At 45.7% G+C, this 23,262-nt stretch overlaps 1 protein-coding gene across 9 annotated transcripts in view; it reads right to left on the reverse strand.

Annotated features, from left to right (window-relative positions):
- Positions 1–23,262, reverse strand: part of NR6A1 (nuclear receptor subfamily 6 group A member 1) — a 927,754-nt gene that overhangs the window by 150,795 nt on the left and 753,697 nt on the right. For all 9 annotated transcript variants that reach the window (XM_085613755.1, XM_085613758.1, XM_085613754.1 and 6 more), the window contains one exon: positions 19,991–20,221. In XM_085613755.1, the coding sequence (XP_085469881.1) occupies positions 19,991–20,221 (231 nt within the window). The remainder of the gene's footprint in view (positions 1–19,990; positions 20,222–23,262) is intronic.

Raw genomic sequence — 23,262 nt, forward strand, 5'->3', positions numbered from 1 at the left:
CCATGTGGCCGCGAAAGTGATCGTGATCACGATCAAACATCAAAGCGGCCGTGCGGCCGCGAAAGTGAAAGTAATCGCGGTAAAGCGCGGCACCCGCGCCCGCGCACATGCACTGTACCTCTAGGCTGGCCTGGTAGCACTTTTTGGAGCCCTCTCAATAAGTCTCGCCAGACCAGCGCATGCACTGGGTCAGGCGAGACCTAATGAGGCTGTTCTATTTGGTAGAGATGTTTTACTCTGGACCACCGCCTTGTGGCCCAACAACCTTGGCCCTTGCCCTCAGCCTCCGCAAGCTGCCAGGCACCCGGTCATGAATGGTGATGATCAGCTTTCTCTGACAAACCAAGACACTGCAGTTTCTGTTGTTTAACACTTTTCAAATGCTCAGGAAAATTGTTGGAACGGCTGCCCCTGAACACACAGAAAACGGTGACTCAAGCACTCATTACCAGCAGACTGGACTACGGAAATGCCCTCCATGTTGACATTTCAGAACGCCTTATCAAGAGCCGCCAGGCTTGTCCTCAATCTGCCTTTTCATACCAGCATCACCGCCCACTTGCGTAATCTTTATTGGCTGCCCATCCATATTCATTACCTCTGCAAGCTTCTTACGAATGCCCTCAAAGCAAGTCACAACCTTGGCCCCTCCTACTTTAGCAGTCGCATACACTTCTATGTTCCCACCAAACGACCGCGCTCCACATTTCACCTGCTCGTTCGCCAGCGTTGCGTTTGGCGTGCTATGGTAGGAGGGTGCTTCGGTTTTTTACCTGGCTTCCGAATCTCGAAATACTGTTCCCTGCACTATTGCTTCCCATGATTCTCTCAGAATTTAGGAGGAAACTTAGTACCCGACTGTTCGAGCTAGCTTAGTTTCGAACCTCCAGGAAATAACTTTCGTTCTGCCCTTGAACACCCTAATGGGTGAGATGCATGTGTTACAAATAATATAACATAGTCTGGAATCGAGACCACATCCACTGAAGGTTTTGTTATGTGTTTAGCGGATGAAATTTCTAGCTATGCCAAGGGTCGCCTTTGACAAACAGGACTTAACGCAGTAGCACGGAGAAGAAACATAGTGCCATAGTCCATGGTGATTTTTTCAGAACTTCTTCAAGGAGCGTTTTCTCCTGAACAAAGGAGGGAAAAAAACACAGAAATCTGTTGTCAACTTCAAGCTACCTTGAAGTGCCCTTTTCTTGGCCTTGCAGTCTGTGACTCCCCCTGGTACCTTTATTCACTCCTCTTTAAATGTAGATTTGAAAGAAATAAAAACGGTGAAAAGTACTAACTGTTTTAAAATCGTGTCTCAAGGACATTATGTTTGATATCAGTCGTTAAATTACAATGAGTTGTTACTTAGTACGAAATAACACTTTGTCAAGGTGTGTTATTTTCCTTTTGCGGCATTCAGTTCTGTAAGCAACTGTAAATATTACTCTTTGAATTTTAAAGGGGAAAAAACACTGCCCAGTGCATTAAGAAATAGCACAAAACCGCATATCTTAAATATGTAGTAATATCATGGGGTGTGATGCTGTTTCCATACAGCACACTTCACCAAGTACATGGTCCCTAGATGCTTTTATCTGTAGATACCCAAGTTTGGGGTTTTGAGATTTCGCTCACAGACTCGCCGCTGGGGTGGTCTGTGGACACACAGTAAGAGTGGAGTTGTTTGGAGAGGGAGATTCGGTCACTGGTCTGTCGGACAATTCCGTACAGGGATGAAGTGTTATAAGATGCTCTTTGTGGGGCAGGGGTCATTTTACCCTCCACCTAGCCCGTGTGACCTCTGCAGGTGGCCCATGTTCTTGCATCTTTGAAGACCTCGAGATGTGCACTCACTGTGCAAACCTGAGAACTCTGGGAGAGTTTGTGTAAGTGGAGGTGCGGATGGTAAACTGACAATTATTTGTTGAGTGTTTACATTGATTCTAATCATAAATTGCCCTCTGGAGTAGGGATTGCTGAGGAGGAAGGACTTGCCCTATAATCTACCACCTCCTGTATCCCCGGACCAGCTTACCTCAACGAACGACTGTCCTTGCACACCGAACCGCCAGCTTCGCTCCACCACCCTCGCCCTCGCCACAGTCCCACGCATCCGCCGAATGACCACCGGTGGGAGATCGTTCTCCTACCTTGCCAAGACATGGAATACCCTGCCCACTCACCTGCGTCTGACCCAGGACCTACTGACCTTCAGGAGACATCTCAAGCACTGGCTGTTTGACCAGTAGCCGTTCCCCCCTGCCGTCCCCCCTCCCTCCCCCCCAGCACCTTGAGACCCTCACGGGTGAGTAGCATGCTCTACAAATGTATGATTGATTGATTGACCTCTTCTATCATTGAAACCATGCCTTCAGCTTGTTACCCAGTGTTATTTTTCTGGGTGAAGTTGGTTTCCTCTGCCTCTCCAATCAATGTTGGTATGATTGTTCCTTCCTCCTTTGTGGGTGAAATGATGCCAAATACCACCTATGAGCAAATTAGCATCACCCGGATTGATTATGTAATCTGATCCTTGTCTCTTTTAAATACTCCAAAATCAGTATGGAAGGAAGAAGACGGGAAGTATTGCATGTTCCTAATATTTCCCTTACAGCTGCCACCACCCCAAGTCCACACTACAAAAGGGGCAACAACCGTGTATGTCTGTTTTTACTACCACAGCACCCTCTAGAGGAGACCTCCTGTTTACAGTACTATCAGTGCTTTTACACTAGATTGAAGATCTAGGCCAGCCCGGTCATGCTTTTAAAACATCAAACTCATAAAACAGAAGCCCAACAAAATAAGTACCTCCTGGATGGTCTTATGATTATGGTGAGAACTTGTGGTGGTGAGTTGTGGCATTTCTGGGAAGTGGATGGGGCACACTACTCCTCTGTGAGTCAATATGAGAAATGAGAGCGCGTACATCTCATAATTTCTACCTTACAATTTCGTTCACACTTGATTAGTTACTATATAGTCCTCTAGATGGGTTGTACATACAACTAGGGTGAGTAATCCGGTCTTAGCTCATTTCAAACTGAGAAGTCACCCACCGCAGACAAGACTTGGTGGCCGCCAGTGACCTTTCGCCATCCTTGAATACACAAACTAAGAACATATTTAAAAAATAATTATTCTGGCCCATATGCTGTAACGAAGCACCTTCATGGCTTTCAAACTGTGCTCAGACCATTTTCAAATGATTCACAGACCACTGTGCAACTTAAGAAAGGGGGCAGCATGCTGAGTTCCAAAAGAGTGCACATTTCTATCAAGAATTCCACTATTACAGTTTATTTCACGTGGCCTGGAAGTACGTTATTGTAATTGTGTAGCTTTAAAAGGAGGCACTGAAAAAATTAAACCGTTGTTAATGATAGCTCCTTGTGACAGCATGGTAATGTACACAATCACTCTTCAGGGACACTTGAAGGTGATAACGACAACTTCTCCTCTTGCCACGAGGTGTCGCTGTTGTCCCTCAAACGATAAACTGTCTTGTACTGTAAAGCCGTTGTAATAACGCTGACGGGATAATACCGCCGTTCACCATTTGACCGCTCTCGGAATGGACGTTAGACGGACTGGCCTCGTCGCAGTTCAAACCCATGGCTCTGGGTAGCAGCGCACATCTCAACGGCTAGACCTGCGCCTCCTGAGCTAGCTTACTTGCTAGCAGGGTCAGAGTGGGGCAGGAAACAGGCCCGGATACCAAAATAAAAGTGGGCCCCATTACTGAATTCAAACAGTTGGAAAAGTGCCCCATGCTTGCAAATTGGGGTCGTTTTGAACTTGTAAACAAACGCTGTATACGAGTTGTGCAAGGTTTGGAAGAGGGCAAGGATGTGAGCTTGCTGCTGGCAACGTCTGTGGGAATATCAGGAAATACAACAATAAAAACCGGCCCGGCAGACCCTAAAACAGGCCACAACCCGCCAGAAAACCCACAGACCTGTCAGACCAGCCCGTCCAGCGCTGCCCGACCGCCCTACAGGCCAGTCGGCTCCTTCAAGTTATGGAGAGGGCTGTGGGCGCGAAAAAGGCTTTTATAGCGCTACTTCTCAAACTAAAATGCATCCAAGCGCCAAAGGTCCAAAATAGAAGGGAATGTGTTTCAGAAACACGAATATAGTTTGCGTAATAGACAGTGATCTGGTAAATTGTCTTCAAGAGACGGCCGTCATGGAAGGACGCCCACAGAAGTTACTACATAAAAATGTCAAAATAGCACTCATTAAATAATAAGATACGGCCCTGACTGAATTGACAACTAAGAGTTTACAAAAACAGTTTATGAAATAAACGGACCTAGACTTCAATATCCGAGTTTACTCCTCTCTCTTGACGTTCAAGGATAGTTGGTGACCGGACTGTGTTAACCACCTTATCTTCCATGCTGTATTTTCTTATCCCTGGTTTTGCTTCCTTACTGCCTGCCTACTATGTAATGCAATTTCCATCTGTTTTTCTTTACAGTATGTATGTAAAGCGCTCTGATACCTACGGGTCAAGCTAGCGCTATATAAAACTTTTTAAATAAATAAATAAAATAAAATAAAAATACTAGAAGTGCTGCGAAGGGTGCACACTAAACATTAAAATAAACTGATCTAACCTCAGTTTAAGGGCAAACTGTAAGGCGGGTCTGCTGCTCTGGCAGTTGAGCACATAAGTGTGCTTTCTTGTGCTCACTCCACTTTGAGCCTCCCTGCCCTGCACCCTTTTGCTGTCTCAGGGCGGTAAGAACTCCTAAATCTATAAATTTCCCCTGGTGCACGCCTAGGGCCGCTAGAAAAATTCGCTTAATCTCACAAATGTTCCCATCACCCTCCAACAGGGAGCCCCCCGCACTTTTAGCTGTATCACACTGACATTCTTATAGTGTTTTTCCCTCTGCACAGACGCAGAGGCACTACTTCAACGCCGATGCCAATGTCGGGGAGATAAGCTTTACTAGACGAAGCTAGCGAAGAAGATTAAAAACTGAACTAGAACAACACCAAGGTCCTTGGGTCACTAGTCCTGGAGAACTGGACTCGGACGCAGGTGTCTCTTTAAACCGAAGCAAAGGAAGAAGTCACGTCATCATGTGCCATGCGGACGTTAACAGGATGTGACGAAACGCGCGAGCTCGGAAACCATGGGGCAGGCGGAATCCTAAATTTAGCCACACAGGATTAAAGGAAGAGGAATGTGGAAAACCCAAAACACTGAAAGGGGAAGCGGGGACAGCTCTAAAATAGACTTAATAGGGGCGGATGGAATGCAGCTGTTCACGGTGATCAATCATAGGGGGAGGGGCCTGGCCTTGGGTACTGGGAAATGTTCCCAGAATTGGGTGCACCAGTACGTGATGCCAATCACCATCTATGCATGCCTCTGAACAATGAAGGGAACCTACCATCATTGAATGAGTGATCGCAGCATTCTAGATCACCTCCACTTGAAGCACACGTGGAGTAGATTGATCAAGACCCCAGATTCTGGAATTCAAAAGGCACGTGCATCAGATTACTTCTGTTTCCAGTGTGAGTGGAGTAGAAGGATCTGGGCCTGGATTTCTGCCGTCAATAGTCACATGCACCAGATCACCACTGCTTTAGGCGAATGTCAAATGGGTGGATGTACGTCCTAGTTTTTGGGGCCAATAGTCACGTGCACCAACCAGATCACCTCCGCCTCCAGTGAATGTGGAGTGAAAGGATCTGGACCTGTGTTCCTGCAGTCAATAGTCACGTGCATCAGATCACCTCTGCTTTAGGCACACATGGATCTATGCCATAGATTCAGGGTGTCAATAGTCAAGTGCACCAGATCACTTCTGCTGTAGGCACATGTGGAATGGGTGGATCTATGCCATAGATTCAGGGAGTCAATAGTCAAGTGCACCAGATCACCTCTGTTGTAGGCACATGTGAATGGGTGGATCTAGGCCCTAGATTATTGGGGTCAACAGCCACGTGCACCAGATCACCTCTGATGTAGGCACGTGTGAATGGGTGGATCTATGCCATAGATTCAGGGAGTCAAAAGTCAAGTGCACCAGATCACCTCTGCTGTAGGCACATGTGGAATGGGTGGATCTATGCCTTAGATTCAGGGAGTCAATAGTCAAGTGCACCAGATCACCTCTGCTGTAGGCACATGTGGAATGGGTGGATCTATGCCATAGATTCAGGGAGTCAATAGTCAAGTGCACCAGATCACCTCTGCTGTAGGCACATGTGGAATGGATGGATCTGGGCTATAGATGCTGGGAGCCAATAGTCATGTGCACCAGGTCACCTCTGCTGTAGGCACATATAGAATGGGTGGATCTAGGCCCTAGATTATTGGGGTCAACGGCCACGTGCACCAGATCACGTCTGCTTCTGGTGTGTGTACAGTAGAAGGATCTGGGACCTGGATTCTTGGGGTCAATAGTCACGTTCATCAGATCACCTCTGCTTCCAGTGCATGTAGAATGGACGGCTCTGGAGCTGAATTTCTGGGGTCTACAGTTACGTGCAGCAGATCACCTCTGCTGTAGGCACATGTGGAATGGATGGATCTGTGCTATAGATGCTGGGAGCCAATAGTCACATGCACCAGGTCACCTCTGCTTTGGGTGTGTGTGGAGTAGAAGGATCTGGGCCTGGATTCCTGGGGTCATTGGTCACGCACACCAGATCTCCTGAGCGTCAAGCACATACATGGATTGGACCCTCAATTCTGGAAGTCAGAAGATGTCGGCCTAATCAACCTCGTTAGATGCATTGAACAGAAAGAAGCATTAGCAAATCTAGCGCTTTCTCATAGGAAAGGGTGCAATTTAGGTGTTTTGTTTTGCATACATATGCAATGCGCAGAAACGGTCAAATATGTAATAAAATGATAGTAATAAAAGAGTGGCCAGGAGTTCAGGCACAGGAGCCACAGAACGAAAAGTTTCTTACCTGTCGGTGTAGTTTTGCAGCTTGAAGATCTTTCTGGATTCACTATGCTGTGCATTATTCCGCGATCTTGTGGTTGGGTCCGGATTCGTAGTCTTTTCTTTGTTTTTTTTTTTTTTTTTTTGTAGCCCAGGTGGGCGTCGACGTCCACCATTTGGTGCACCTCCCGTGACGTCGTCGTGCTTCCTGCGGAAGTCCCACCTTTGGGGCGCCATCTTCGGGTTCTTTTTTCCCTGTTTTTTTTTTTTTTTTTTTTAACCCTAGGCGATTGATTAATCCTTTTGTCCATATTTCTGTACGTTTCCACTTCTTTGATCCTATCCATTTCACCCCCTCTTCCTCCAGCCTCATCTTCCTGGCGGAGGTGGGTGGGTTCGCTAGTGAATCCAGAAAGATCTTCAAGCTGCAAAACTACACCGACAGGTAAGAAACTTTTCGTTTTGCAGCGTGAATCTTTCTGGATTCACTATGCTGTGCATAGACTTTGTAGCGGTTTTCCTATTTTTGTGGTGGCTGGGTGGAAGATGATCGCTGGTCGTTGAAAATGTGTTGTAGCACCTTCTGTCCGACCTGTGCTTCCTTATTCATTTGAATGTCCACGCAGTAGTGCTTTGTGAACGTGTGCACAGATGCCCAAGTTGCTGCGAGACAAATGTCTTGGATGGGCGTGTTTGCCAGGAAGGCAACTGTGGCCCCCTTCTTCCTTGTGGAGTGAGCTTGGGGCCCCTCCGTTAGCTCCTGTCCAGCCTGTTTGTGACAGAATTGAATAGTGAGGGCAATCCACCTAGCGATGGTGCCCTTGGTCACTGGTCTACCCATGAAGCTAGTAGCAAAGGACACAAACAGCTGCTTCGACTTCCTGAGTTCCTTGGTTCTTTCGATGTAGTGCATCACCGCTCTTCTGGCATCGAGGGTGTGCAGGGCCTTTTCTGCGTTTGTAGTCGGGTTTTGGAAGAAACTCGGTATCTGGATACTCTGATTCATGTGGAACGCCGACACTACCTTGGGCATGAAGTGTGGGTCCGTCCTCAGGACTACCCTGTCTTTGTGAATTTGAATGTAGGGCTCCTGTAGCGTTAGTGCTTGAAGCTCGCTCACCCTGCGTAGTGAGGTTATGGCCACTCGAAAGGCAGTTTTCATCGTCAACATTTGTAGAGTGGCCTTGTGAATGGGTTCAAACGGCGCCTTCATGAGCTCCGTCAGAACCACGTTTAAATTCCATGCCGGCGGCGGCAACCTTTTCGGGGGTGCCATTCTTTTGGCTCCCTCCATGAATCTCTTCACCACCTGCGAGGTGAAGAAACTTCCACCCTTCTCACCTCTGGTGTAGGCAACGATCGCTGCTAGGTGTACCCTTAGGGAGCTCGAGCAGAGGTTACTCTTTAGAAGGTGTGTGAGGTACCTCAGCACAGTTGAGTCTCTTGTCATTCTGTTTTGCAGGCCCTTTTTCCTGCACCACACCGTGAATCTCTTCCACTTTGCGCTGTAGCACTTTCTTGTAGTAGGTTTCCTTGCCTCCCGTAGCACTCGCATAGTGCTCTGAGGTAACCTTAGGTGTGCGAACTCTAGGTCTTCAGGAGCCATGCTGCTAGGTTGAGTGTCTCTGGCTCTGGGTGCAGGACCTCCCCGTTTTGCATTGAGAGCAGGTCTTTTCTCCTCTCGAACCTGTACGGATTGCCTTGCGCCATTTCTTGAATCTGTGAGAACCATGTCTGCCTCGCCCACTGTGGAGCCACCAGGATCAGAGTCATGTTGCTGGTTCTGCACTTGTCGAGCACTCTGTGCAACAGGGGTATCGGTGGAAAGGCGTAGGCAAATGTCCTCCACCAGCTTATCCATAGGGCATTTCCCTTGGATTGCTGATCTGGTTGCCTGGACGCGAAGCTTTGGCATTTTGCATTGTGGCGTGTTGCAAATAGGTCTATTGTGGGAGTCCCCCATCTCTGGAAGATTTTCTCCGTTTCCTGGCCATTGAGCTCCCACTCGTGCGATGCCGAGGTCTGTCTGCTCAGCCAGTCTGCCTCCACATTGTCCTTCCCTGGTAGGTGAATTGCCAGTAGATCTATCTTGAGAGGTATGGCCCATCTCCAAATCTCCTGAGCTAGGGATGAGAGGGGAAACGACTGTGTCCCCCCTTGTTTGTTGATGTAGAACATCGCCGTGGTGTTGTCTGTCTGTACCAACACCCTCTGGCCGAACAGGTGTCTCTGGAATGCCTTCAGGGCTAACAGTATCGTTTTCAACTCGAGGTACTTGATGTGGCGGACCGCGTCTGCTGGAGCCCATAGACCCCTCACTCTGAGGTTGTCCATGTGCGCTCCCCATCCTTTCTGCGATGCGTCCGTGGTAATGGTCACTGTTGGGATTGGTGGTGTCAGGCTTCTCCCTGTTGTTATGTTGTCTCTGTTCCACCAAGTTATCTCCTCCTGCACTGCGTGCGTAACAACCACTAGATCCTCCCAACTTCCGTTTGCTTGTGACCATTGCTGTTGCAGCCATTCCTGGAATGGTCTCATGTGCAGGCGTACATTCGGCACCAGCTGGATACAGGACGCCATCATCCCCATCATCTTGCTCACCGCCCTCACTGTCAGAACTCGCCCCTTCTGGTAGAGCTGCGTCTCCTTCAGTAGAGCATCTGTCCTCCTGTCGCTGGGCACTACTGTACTGTTGAGGGAGTTGATCTTTGCCCCCAGGAAAATCTTTACCTGTTCCGGTTCCAGTGATGATTTTCCCCAGTGGATGGAAAATCCCAGATTTGTGAGGGTGTCTGTTACGCGTTTTGCGTGCCTCTCGCACTTCTCGCGTGAGTTTGCCTTGACCAGCCAGTCGTCCAAGTAGGGGTATACGTGTATTCCCTGCTTTCGTAGGTGTGCCGCTACCGCCGACAGGCATTTTGTAAAGACCCTTGGTGCTGATTTTAATCCGAAGGCCAGGGTTGTGAACTGGTAGTGTTCCTGTTCGATGTTGAATCTTAGAAGGCCCTTGTGCCTTCTGTTTATTGGGATGTGAAGGTAGGCATCCTTGAGGTCCACGGTGACCATGAAGTCCCCTTCTCTTATCTGTGGCAGTACCTCCTGCAGTGAAGTCATTTTGAACCTTTGCGTTCTGATGAACTTGTTTAGGTAACGGAGGTCCAGTATGGGTCTGAGGTCTCCGTCTACCTTCGGAACCACGAAGTAGTTTGAGTAGACCCCTCTGTTGCGTTCCCTGAACGGCACTGTCTCTATGGCTCCCTTTTGTAGGAGTTTCCGCGTTTCTTCTCTGAGTATTGCCAGTTCTTGGGCCGATCTCTGTCTTCCCTTCGGCTTCCTGTTTGGAGGTCTTTTCTCCAAGTCTACGCAGTATCCGTACTGCACAATGTTCCGTATCCACTTGTCTGTGGTTATACGCCGCCACTCCTGAAGGTAGAACCTCAGCCTTCCGCCTACTGGTGACGTATGCTCGTAGGCTCTTGAATCTTCTCTTCCCCCTGATGACACTTTTTTGCGCCTCACCCTTGGGGGCCTTACGAGGGTAGGCGTCTTCTTGCGTGCTGAGTCACTTCGAGGAGGGCTGATCGCCCCCTCTCCTCCTTTGGCCACGTCCGTTCCCTCTCCCGCGAAAGGACTGGCCCCGAGGTTGATATTGCCAGCTTTGCTTCTGCTGACTTTGTCCGTGACCTTCGCCCTGCTGACCTTGTTGGAACGCCTGGTGCGATGTCCCTTGTTGGCTTGCACCCCTACCGTAGGGTCTCCTCGAGGGATTACCTCGTCTCATTCCCCTCAGCTGTAGGGCCCCCATGGACCTCGCTGTCTCGTTTTCCTTCTTGAGCTGGGTGAGCTTTTCGTCCACCGTTGCTCCGAACAGTGTCTCTCCGTTGAAGGGGGTGCCAAGGATGTTGTTCTGCACTTCCGGTTTGAATCCCGAGATTCTTAGCCATGCATGCCTCCTCTCTGTGACCCCTATGGCCATGAGTCTTGCTGAAGTCTCTGCCCCATCCAACGCCGTCTTTATACAGGAGTTGGCGATGTTCTTGCCTTCATCCACCAGGTGAGAGGCTCTCTGGCGGTATTCCTCGGGGAGGTGCTTTACTAGCTCCCCCATCTCATCCCAGTGTTGGTATTGGTGTCTATTGAGGAGTGCATTCGAATTCGCCATGCGCCAGTGCATTGCGGCGTTCCTCTCGACCTTTCTGCCTGTGAGGTCGATCCTCCTGCTCTCCTTATCCGGAGGTGGCCCCGAAGTTGCTGGAACGTTGGCCCTTCTCCTGGCCGTGGAGGCTATGATGGAGTCTGCGGTGACGCTACCCTTGATGTAAGGTGGGTCCAGGGAGGAGTGCTTATATTTCTTCTCTGTCCTGGGCGTGATCGACCGGCAGGTGGCAGGCTCCTTGAAGGCTTCTCTCCCCTGGTTCATCACGCTTTGTAGCATGGGGAGGAACTGACTCCTAGTCTGGATGGGGAGCAGTGTTTCGACGAGAAAATCGGCTTTCGGCCTCTCCTCGTCGAGTTTGACGCCGAAGGCCATTGCTGCGCTCTTCACCACCATATTGTATACCCCGATGTCGTCGGGTGGCGAAGGCCTCGAGGGGTACGTGTCCACGGCCTCCTCCGGGTTTTCGGTGTCGAGATCGTGCCATTCGACGTCGTTGCTGGTAGATGCCGCCGATTCGTAGAACGACCGTTGGTCTTCTTCCTCGGCTTCTTCCTCATAATAGGGCTCCTCTTCTTCCTCGAGATCCCTTGTCAGCCCTTCGGCGTCGAACTCGCCTTCGACCTCGACGACGTCCGCCGATGAAACCGTTGGAATCTTGAATTCCTTCATCCTGGCGTCGAACTCCTTCTTCCTTTGAAGGATGTTCTCCATTTCGGCCTCGAGCCGCCTCTTCTTTTTCTCCATTTCGGAGATGCTTTCGGCGTCGACCGCGGGTCTCTTCGATGAAACTTGCGTCGACGTCGAACGTTCTTTCTGCGTCGATCGGCCAGTTTCATGGGACGATTTCGACGACCCTTGCCTTTCGGCGTCTTTCTGCCCCAGGGAGTCCTTTTGTAAGGATCCGCTTGGCCTTTTGTCCGAAGTTCCCCCTTTGGACGTCGAAGTTTTCGGCGCCGGGGCTCCCTTCGTGGACCTTGACTCAGTTTTTCTCGAGTCACCCTCGTTTTTTCGAGGTGCTTTTGATTTGCGCTCGACGATTCTCTTACCTCGTCTTCTTTTTTCTTGTCGGTCTCTACGACCGAGAAGTTTTCGGCTGTCTCGGCGACGTTGTCCTCGTCGTCCGTGTCGAGGCCCAGCTCGTAGAGTGTCGGGGGTTTCCCTTTGCCATCCATGTTGGCGTTGGCTCTTCTCTGCCTCTCTCTCACTCTGAGTGTCTTCGGCGCGAAGGCTGAGCAGGCGTTGCAGTCGATACTCCGGTGATCCACCGGTAGGCAGAGGTTGCAAACCGGATGCTGGTCTTTCTGCGCGAACTTGTGGTGGCAGTTTGGGCAGAACTTGAATGGCGTCTTGTCCATTTCGCTCAGGGTCTCTGAGCGTGCATTCTCCAAGGCTGTCGAAGAAAAAAGGTTCGCTGGTCCTCTTTCTTCGCGCTCCTGATGAAATCTGTTCTATTCCTGATGTCTTCTCTTGATTCTATCGATGAAACTCGCTTTTCTTCCTTCTTCCTCCGAGTGAATTTCTGGAGCTTCCCGATGACGATCCAGACCCAACGGCGGAAAAAAGAATCTGAAGATGGCGCCCCAAAGGTGGGACTTCCGCAGGAAGCACGACGACGTCACGGGAGGTGCACCAAATGGTGGACGTCGACGCCCACCTGGGCTACAAAAAAAAAAAAAAAAAAAACAAAGAAAAGACTACGAATCCGGACCCAACCACAAGATCGCGGAATAATGCACAGCATAGTGAATCCAGAAAGATTCACGCTGCAAAACTGAAGCATTTTTCCTTTCAAGCGAATGTACAAACACATGATTATGCAAAATGGCGTCAATCAGAGTGCAAAGCGGCCAATGGATGTAGAGGTTGTTACCTGTGGTGGGGGGAAGCAAAATGTGCAAGGCGTTTGAGCACATCAACAGATTTAGGCGTTTGAGCACATCAACAGATTCAGAATGCGGATTAAAAGCCCTCTATGTATGAATGGATTTTTATTATATATTTTTGAGATAAACATGAGGCTGGCGAGATATCTAAATCTGTCTCTAGGCCAGACAGCAAAAAAGGACAGCAAATAATCCAAGAGCAGCATACAAAAATCACAAGCCCTAAAAAATAAAAGTATCATTAAAGGGGAAAGAAGACAACTGAAAGAGGAATATCAAAATAGAGAAGTTGCTAAAAAATATGTCTCTTTTTTAAGGCAATATTAATAGATTGCCAAAAAGTGAAATACAAAGAAAATCTATAACGAAATTCAGTGATAAAAAAGTTTGAGCGGATGTCATGTCCAGGCAATCATACATAAGTAACACCCTCTGATTTATAGGTTATAGCATGAACATATTTACCATTAGAAGAAAAATGTGCTCTTGCCAAAAAATAGGTATAGACCAATGTGTGCGTCATTATTATGTAATGATGCAATATTGTTTGATCAAAGTAACAAGAATAAATTAAGTTAGTCCTGCTAGAATTAGGGCGTGGGACCCATACGTACAAAGACATCGCTCTATACGTTAATTATGTCCATGTACAATTCACAGAGTGGTAAAAATTACACTTTTTCACTTCTGTAATTTTGTTTTATTTCTTAAACATACGTTAGTCGTCGACTTTTTTACCTTTAGTTTTTACTTCTTGTTTAAAATACGTGCATTATATTTGTTTTGACATATCAGAAATCCATGCCTTTCAGCCTCAAAATGTTGATGACGTACAGTATGGTAAAAAATAAACATGAAAACGCTCAATCAGAATACAGGCACAGTTTAGAAAAGCCTAAATAAATGAATTTGAATGTTGCCACTCCAACTCATGTAGACATTAAACATTCTGAGCCATGTCGAACAGATCAATGCCCCTCCGCACCTGCGCTTGTAATCACAGAACATTGTATCGAAGTGTCGCTCAGAACCAGGGCACCATAGTGATTTGCAAAGATTATAAATCCATCATTATGCAGAAATAAGTCTATAATCATAATATTGCATGTCTAATAATCCCTCATCCGAATAGCTGGCACTTTGAACGCACCTGCGATTATGGCATAATCAGGACCCAGACATCTGAATGAGCCTCGATGACGTCAACGCGGATTCCCGTAAAGTAGGGATGGGCGCCCCTTCCCCCTCATCTGGACGTGCCGGACTCTCAACACAGAGTGCCCCCGGGACAGGGCAGCGCTCTGAGAAAGGAGGAGCTTCCCCATTCCTGGAAGATGATTGTGTTTCCAGGATTGCACAGGGGGACCCCCCCCCCCCCCTCGACCCTCCCCCTCAACACACACACACACTCCCTCCCTCCCTCCATCCCGCCGGAACGCCTTGATTTAATCTCAGCCCGTTCAGCTGGATCGTTTTACCAGTAGTTCCAGAATCCTCTGTGGGCGGAGCTCGGGTCGTATATCGATTCTAATTACACCCCGATGAAGAAAATGTTTGTTTACCTTGAAAGCAGATACGGGTCCCCGCTACCGACCTGGATTAAACGAGAAGGCTTTAAAAGAGCAGGGCCCCAAGAAAGCAACCTTCAGCACTGCGTGCAAGGGGGTCTTACAGGGGGCGCTGCAGGCAACACATGGACTTGGCAATGCAAAATATATTATTTGTAGGGTGTCCGAGGCTGAGCCTACACAATCTTTTTAATTAGTTTAATTAATACTCTGTATGCACGATTTATTGAAGCCAGTAGCACAATTAAACCAAATAAACAATTGCAGACCTATCCTATCAAAAGACATTCTCACTCAGGGAAAACTATCTGTGAAAAGAAAACATTTTTTGGGGGGGGGGAATACACTGGGCCTCATCTCATTCACAGGGTAGTTAAAAATTGAAAACTGCTCCTGTAACTTTCTTTCTACGTTTGCAATGCATTTAAACCTTTTGAGAACACACCACTAGACCAGATGCGGAAATAAGCATTTGCACATGTAACTTGTTTATTTTTATTCCAGAAGGGAAGAAATGTTTTCCATGTTGAGAAACCTTTTGTTTACATTCTTATAAGAGTCTTTCCTCCATTTCCACTTCATAGTAAATGATGTAGTCTTTCCTTTCACATGAGACCCTCTACGGTGGTTTCTCGTGTGCAAATCTATTTTCATAGTGTTTGGCAATACCTCTAGACCCATGAGTATGTACGTATTCACTCTGTAATTATTAAGTGCCACCACCCTTTGTGACTCACTCCCCCAATCCTCATCCTACACATGAGGAAATAAAATGTACTACTAAAGCGCACTTACCGGACCCAAGTTGCAAGTTTGTGAAGGGGGCCTGTTGTATTCAGATGTGATTAAGCGACTTAAGAAGAGGTGGTATCTTAAGAAACTCTACAGCCTACCCTGCACCAGTGCCCATCAACGAAGGTGGCACGCGTGCATCTATGATTCATAACCTGACCTGCTCACATGTAGTGCTCTCACACAGCAGCGAGTGCCAACTGGCTCTCCGTTTTCTTATAAGTTTCCTCTTACAGGTCCTTACTTCCATCATAAGTTGTAACAACATTATTGCATGCGTGATTAGGAGCGATGGAACTCTTTTATAGTGCCAACTACGGACTCAACCATCACTTGACACTGATATGCAATTCACCCCACTGCCCCTACTACATGAAGGCTGCTGCATGTAAATGCCTTACTGCACCACTCAATATGGCCACAAGTGGGTGATAGATTGTAACCAAAGGCCTAAAACAGCTGAACTGCTACATTAGAGGGAGGATGTAGCTGGTAAAATAAAATATTGGTGGCGGCTTCAAAAAACCTTGCACCAGAGCAGATTCAATTAGGTTTAAAGACAATGTAAACAAGTCTTTCATTTATATACTTATATTTTAGAATACTATATACATGTTGTTTTGATCCCTTCCTTATCTTCCTAGTAGGAGTTGTTCGATCACGTTTCTAATATAACATAGTCTGGAAAGAACTTCATTAATAAAACCCATATCAATCAAATATTCTACTTCCTGTGAACAGAATACCACAAGGTCGTCCAATTGTCTGGTGTATGAGTGAAATTCTACATTCACAAGTGTCAGCCACCCAAAACTATTGCTATCATTCACAGATTCATACAAATTCTTATTAATCTTCCTAACCATGTGAACAAAGCAATACTGTAAACAGCTGCTGGTCAGATAATCACCGGAGAAACAAAGAGAAACCAGGAGAGAAGGAAGAAGTCCCACAAAACCTTTATTTTCCAAATAAAATGAACTACAATCATTGACCGTATAGAAATCTCCTTTTACTGATCTCTCAACATTGCTTAAAATAACTCCCAGTTTCTCTTCTTCGGCTTTATTTTCTTGTCACCTGGACCATACATATTCAAAGAAGGGTGTTCTGCCATTTTCTTTTTGCATCTTAATTTCTGGGGTTCTTTGATTTTTCCAACTTTACAAATAATTCTTTGTACAGAGACCAGACCCTGGCAATAGTAATCCAATTACATTCATTTTATGTAAATTTATCTCTTGTGGATATCCTTAAAATCTGATGCCGCTTTCTTGCCCCATCTTGGATAACCCCAATACAAACCGTGTTTTTTTTTTTACAATTTGGGTTAACCAAAGACTCTGCATATCAATTTCCTGTGTTGAAGTGTAGATTTTCTTTGTAAACCTAACTCTCTTCCAGGGGATGCTATTTATTTTAGGAACTGCCTTGCACAAAATCCATTACAAGTATTTGTATTTGGTATTTGTAGAGTGCGGGGTTCCCTCTAACTAGGGTAACTTGGTGCTTGTAACCCAAAACTAATTAAACATTTCAGATACAGTCAGAAGAGAAGGTTTAGACACAACTACAAATCCAAACTAAGAAGCGGAAAATATCCAGGCTTTCAGGTCTTTAATGAATTTCAGCAAATCAGATTCTTGGCGTAAACACAATGGTATAGCATTCCATCTGGACGTGGCCACAATAAAAAATTTTTTAAAACTGCCAACGAAGACCTTTAAATGAAATTTAGAGTTATCTAAAAGAACCGTATTCTTGGACCCAAACAGGCGACTGGAGAGTACCTCTTGCATTTATTCCAGAGCAATGACCTGTCCAGAGCATCGAGAGGCTAAATCTGGAATAATATGGCACCTTCGATGCATATAAAGACAAACGAAAATAGATGGAATTTCAATAAACAAGTCGAGAATAAACAAATGTATTGAAGATTTACACCTTATTATATGGTAGAGAAAAGAGATGTGAGAACTTGTCTAATGTATGCAACTAAAAAAGGCAAAAAGTGGTAAAAACATTGACAAAAAATCTGATCAGCTAGAGTCAGAGAGGAATCGATTTTTACACCAATATCGTTCACAACTCTTGCAGGCATCAGCACTAGGTCCAGAGTGTTTGGACATAAAGTTAACTCCCAGAACAAAGATGGCTTGATGGAACAGCGGGTCCATCCTGTCTACATTGAGTTTAGTAAGCGCTGATTCAGCGATGGACATTGAGAGGGAATCACGCAGCTGTGTCGCAGCATGCTGCAGTTCTACATCTAGCTTTACAATAAAATTGGGTGTTTAAATAAGGTGAGCTAGAGGGGCTACATATAGATGAAACAGGCATGTAAGTAAAAACACACCACACGAACGACATGCTCAAAATGTAATAAACATATATTTCATTTAAAAGTCTCCTATTATATATGGCTGTTACACAAGTAAATCAAAGGAGAGACAACTGAAATTAAGTGACTGATTTGACATAAGGTGAAACAATGTCCTGTACAAGTTTACAAAAAACACAACATTCAATAAAACATAGACAATACAGATAAATGAAATATGTTTTGAGTATGTCTTTAGTGTAGTGCATTTTGACTTACATGTCTGTTAAAAAACAAAGTCTGCACTAAACATTCATTAATTTTGATTGTCATTCGTACTAAGCAATTGTATTACCCAACAGAACAGAACACATTGCAGACTTCACTACTTATACCCAGGTTCTTAGGGACACAGGGTTACCCCATTAACTTTAATGGTTTCACAGTTCTGCATAGGCAAAAGATAAGGGTGTCGAAAATGCAAATTGTTAGTGAAATTTAATTAAAATTTCATGAAATTAAGTTAAGCTTAATTCTGATTTAGCATGAAAAGTGTTCTGCTGAGACATTTATTACACAAGATCATACTTTGTGTGAAATAAAATCAAGTGAGATACCATGAGGTGACTGTTCAAGCAGAAAATTGCAATTCTAGTTGTATTTATATAGAGCTTGATACCCCTGACCAGGCGCTGAAGGGTTTTTCAGTGATTAGCACAGTACTCAGGAACCCAAAAAGGATTAGTGTTGGATTAGTATAGCGTGATATAAATTGTTATTTGAGCGCTAGAAATTCCAGTCTGTTAGATGGATTGAATAGGATGATGAAGGAATGGAAGTGGGAGGAGTCTAGAAAGTGTCATTTGGGGGATCATAGTAGTAAGGTGAGGTCTGGGATGACTCAAAGGAGGGTTAAAGGAGGGAAGAGTGTAGGAAGGGAGTAGGGGGATCATAATAGTAAGATATGGTTTGGATGAGTCAAAGGAGGGATAGAGGAGGGAAGGAATCGAGAAAGGGTTATTTGGGAGATCACAGTGGTAAAATGAGGGTTGGGTCAGAGTGGAGGTAGAGGATGTATTGAGAGAGGTATAGGGTGAGACAGAGTAGTGCTTTGGAGGGAGTCAAAGGTTTTTTCCTTTTCTTTTCTTCTACAGTAGAAGTAAAGTAATAAGCATATAGATACATAACTACATAGAAAGGGCATAACGTGCATGGAAGGTCATATATTGAGATACAGGTTATATTGTATAAAGCCCCATATGTGCATGTGTGGATGGACAGTTAGAAACTCAGACTTTCAAGTGTTGCTGTACATGAAGCTAATTTATTTGTGTAATTTTATAAGGATTTTAATTGTGTTTGTTATGTTTTTATATTTTCCTCAATATTTCAATAGTGAGATGCATCTGATATGATCGTATTTACATGTCTCTCCGTGAGACATGTTGAGAAATGTTGTAACTCTCATGCAACTCATAATTCAGGAATTTCGTGAACTTTCCTAGTGTAATTTACATTTTGCCCAAGACCGTATTTCAGTACACTGATAACCGACATAAAATAAGCAAGCTTTTCTTTCTCTTTTCACTATAGATTTTCAGCTTTCATTTCCTTTCATCGTCACTAGAATGAAACGTCTCTCAGTCCAGGAACCGGTTCTTACAATGCTCACTGAGAACGTCTCAGAGAGTCAAAGCATTAAGGGAGCCGAAGGAAGGGAACAACACATGGCACGTGTTTGGCACATGCAGGGAGTGTGATGGACAGGGAAAAGGCATCTCTCCTCAGATGAAGGCGATGCAGAAAAGGTGAAGGTCCAAAGCGGGCTTACGACTTCTCCTGAGGTGGACAAGCGAAGGTGCGTGGGCATCGCTGCGAGGCGGGTGCTTGGCTGGGCTTGACCTGTTCTACGGGTCATGTAGGCAAAGGCAGTAAGAGTTGGATATCAGTGAGTGGACCAACAACCCTGTATCCTTCCTAGAGGGTACACCACATGCATATCTCCTAGCCAACCATCAACAAAGACGACCCTGCTTCTGTGCCAACAGTGGTAAAAGACGCCAATCCTTCTATGTCATTGGGGACTCAAGCTGGCATCTCGCTGAATCAATGTGTGGGCAAGTGGCTGGTTGAAGTTCCTTGAGTATCTAAGTTAGAACTGCTGCATGCACTCAACAAGGGTGAACCGCACCGTCATTTGGCCTGAATACTTAAATGAAGCTAAAGAAGAAAAAAGCTAGGCTGCACTGCAAATATACCTCACAAACGCACCATGCACAGAGGCTGGCTTTGGAAAACATTGCTTTCTTTACACTTGCACATGAATAGGCAGAAAAGTCTGCGTCTCTTTACCTTTTCGGTTCATCCCCATCTGCAGGCACTTGAGCAGGCGGCAGTACTGACACCTGTTTCGCTGCTTGCGAGACATGACGCAGTTTTTGTCTCGGCTGCATCGGTAAATGCGTTTGTTGCAAATGCTGCGCTTGAAGAAGCCCTTACAACCTTCGCAGGAGATGATGCCATAGTGGAGACCGGTGGCGCGGTCTCCACAGATGAGGCAGGCACGGAGGTCCACTCGATCATCTGGAAGGAAACACAACAGGCAGTCAGAAAGCACACCTGTGACGGGTACACCTGTTCTTTCATTAGGATGAAACGGTCACATACAATGAGCTTCAGCATTGTGAGGAGAGTTACAAGAGGGTAACCTCTGGAGAGTTACATGTGTGACACACCAGGAGGATCACACATGAAGAACCACAAGGATCACACCACAAGGCTTGCCTAAGATTTACAAATGGTTTAACACTCCAAGAAGGAAGCCTGAAGAATTACAGGAGAGTCAGACCTGGAAATTTACACAAGAGTCACACCAGGAGAATTATACACGAGTGAGACCTGGAGATCTACACAAGAGTCACACCAGGAGAATTATACACGAGTGAGACCTGGAGATTTACACAAGAGTCACACCAGGAGAATTACACACGAGTGAGACCTGGAGATTTACACAAGAGTCACACCAGGAGAATTACACACAAGTGAGACCTGGAGATTTATACAAGAGTCACACCAGGAGAATTACACACGAGTCAGACCTGGATATTTACACAAGAGTTACACCAGGAGAATTATACACGAGTGAGACCTGGATGTTTACACAAGAGTCACACCAGGAGAATTACACACGAGTGAGACCTGGAGATTTACACAAGAGTCACACCAGGAGAATTACACACGAGTGAGACCTGGAGATTTACACAAGAGTCACACCTGGAGAATTACATACGAGTGAGACCCGGAGATTTACATAAGAGTCACTCCTGGAGATTTACACAAGAGTCACTCCCGGAGATTTACACAAGACTCACTCCTGGAGATTTATACAAGAGTCACTCCCGGAGATTGAGACAAGGGTCACTCCTGGAGATTTACACACGAGTCCGAACTGGAGATTTACACACGTGTCAGAACCTGGAGATTTACACAAGAGTCACTCTTGGAGATTTACACACAAGTCAGACCTGGAGATTTACAAAAGAGTCAGAACCTGGAGATTTACAAAAGAGTCACACCTGGAGATTTACACAAGAGTCACTCCTGGAGATTTACACAAGAGTCACTCCTGGAGATTTACACAAGAGTCACTCCTGGAGATTTACACAAGAGTTACTCCTGGAGATTTACACAAGAGTTACTCCTGGAGATTTACACAAGAGTCACACCTGGAGATTTACACAATAGTTGCTCCTGGAGATTTACAAAAGAGTCACACCTGGAGATTTACACAAGAGTTACTCCTGGAGATTTACAAAAGAGTCACACCTGGAGATTTACACAAGAGTTACTCCTGGAGATTTACACAAGAGTCACTCATGGAGGTTTTACACAAGAGTCACTCCTGGAGATTTAGACAAGACTCACTCATGGAGATTTTACACACGAGTCAGACCTGGAGATTTACACACGAGTCAGACCTGGAGATTTACACAAGAGTCACTCCTAGAGATTTACACAAGAGTCACTCCTAGAGATTTACACAAGAGTCACACCAGGAGATTCACAGAAGAGTCACACCAGGAGATTTACACAAGAGTCACACCAGGAGATTTACACAAGAGTCTCATCAGAGAAATAGGTGACGGTCACATCAGAAATCCACAAAAGATGGGTGATTCATATACAAGATAAGTGACAGCAGACAAATCACATGAGTATCAAACCAGATGACATACACTAGGGACATCAGAAGAACGCCAGAAAAAGTACACTCATCACACCAGAAAATGGTACAAGTGTCACACCATAAATCAACTAGCGATACCAGAAAAAAATACACAAGTATTAAAAAAAAATGAGATACACAGGTGACACCAGAAGATCAACACGATTCACACAAGTAGAGTTACACAAGGAGCAAACTGTAAGAGATTCACAAGTGACACAAGAAGAATTACACAAGTATCACACTGGAAGAGATACTCAATTGACACCAGACGAAGTACACAAGTGACACCAACAGATTTACACATGTGATACCATAGGAATTACAGGAGGGTCATATCAGTAGAGATACAAGAGTTAAACTGAAAGAAATTCACGACTGACACCAAAAGAATAAGACACATTACACTAGAATATTTACAAAAATGTCACAACAAAAGAGGAAACCAGTCAAACCAGGAGAATTACAGGAGGGTTGTTCCAGTAGAAAGACACAATTGAAACGGGAAGAGATACGCGACTGACACCAAGAGAATAAGACAGTTTGCACTAGTAGAAGTACACAAATGTCACAACTGAAGGGAAACAAGTCACACTAGAAGAATTACATACTGGTCACCAACAGAGGAAGAAGGGTTAAACCATCAGATTAAAAAAATAATTTCACGACAGCCTCTTCCAGGGTCTGACCAATCAACAAGGGACAACAGCTGCTACTCTTCAAAATTAAGTAAGTTAGAAGTGAACTCACAAAGAGTAGCGCTTCGAAACATGTTGACAATGTAGTTTACAATACCCAAAGAGTCCTTAAAGCCACAGTTAACCATTGGTTCCTGTAGTCTAAAGATGGTGTTCTGCAGGGATACAGCAGTGTGAACCGCCTGTGGGTCACACTGCTGTATCCCTGCAGTAACAGATAGAGGACCCCTCTATCTGTTACTGCCCCCCAGACAGTACAGTCACTTGCTGGAAGATTCTAGGCACACCCTGACGGTTGTTAGGGTCCGATTTATGTGCTAGCTAAAAGGGTACTCTGTCCCAACGGTGACAGAGTGCCCTGTCCGCCAACATAATGGTCCGCCCACCTGATTTAAATGCGGGTAGACTTTTGGTGTAACAATGGCGGCGACTACTCTGTGTCTGCTGCGGTTACACTCCTCCTACAGCCAGATTGAGTAAAGAACATCGGAGGTTGACCTGTATGTCTATCCGAAATCACCAGGGAAACCCTGGGGGTTAGGGGCAGTGAAAACTGCAAAATACCACCCTCACCATGGGAGATAATTTCCGTGGCCGGAAAGGGGGCGAGGGGGTAGTTTGCATCTTTTTTTTATTGTCACAAAACAAATTCCACCTTTGTGGTTTTGTTTTTGAAAAAAAACAGTTGTAACTTTGCCGAA

Source organism: Triturus cristatus, chromosome 1_2, assembly GCF_964204655.1.
Source record: "Triturus cristatus chromosome 1_2, aTriCri1.1, whole genome shotgun sequence".
Lineage (NCBI taxonomy): Eukaryota > Metazoa > Chordata > Amphibia > Caudata > Salamandridae > Triturus > Triturus cristatus.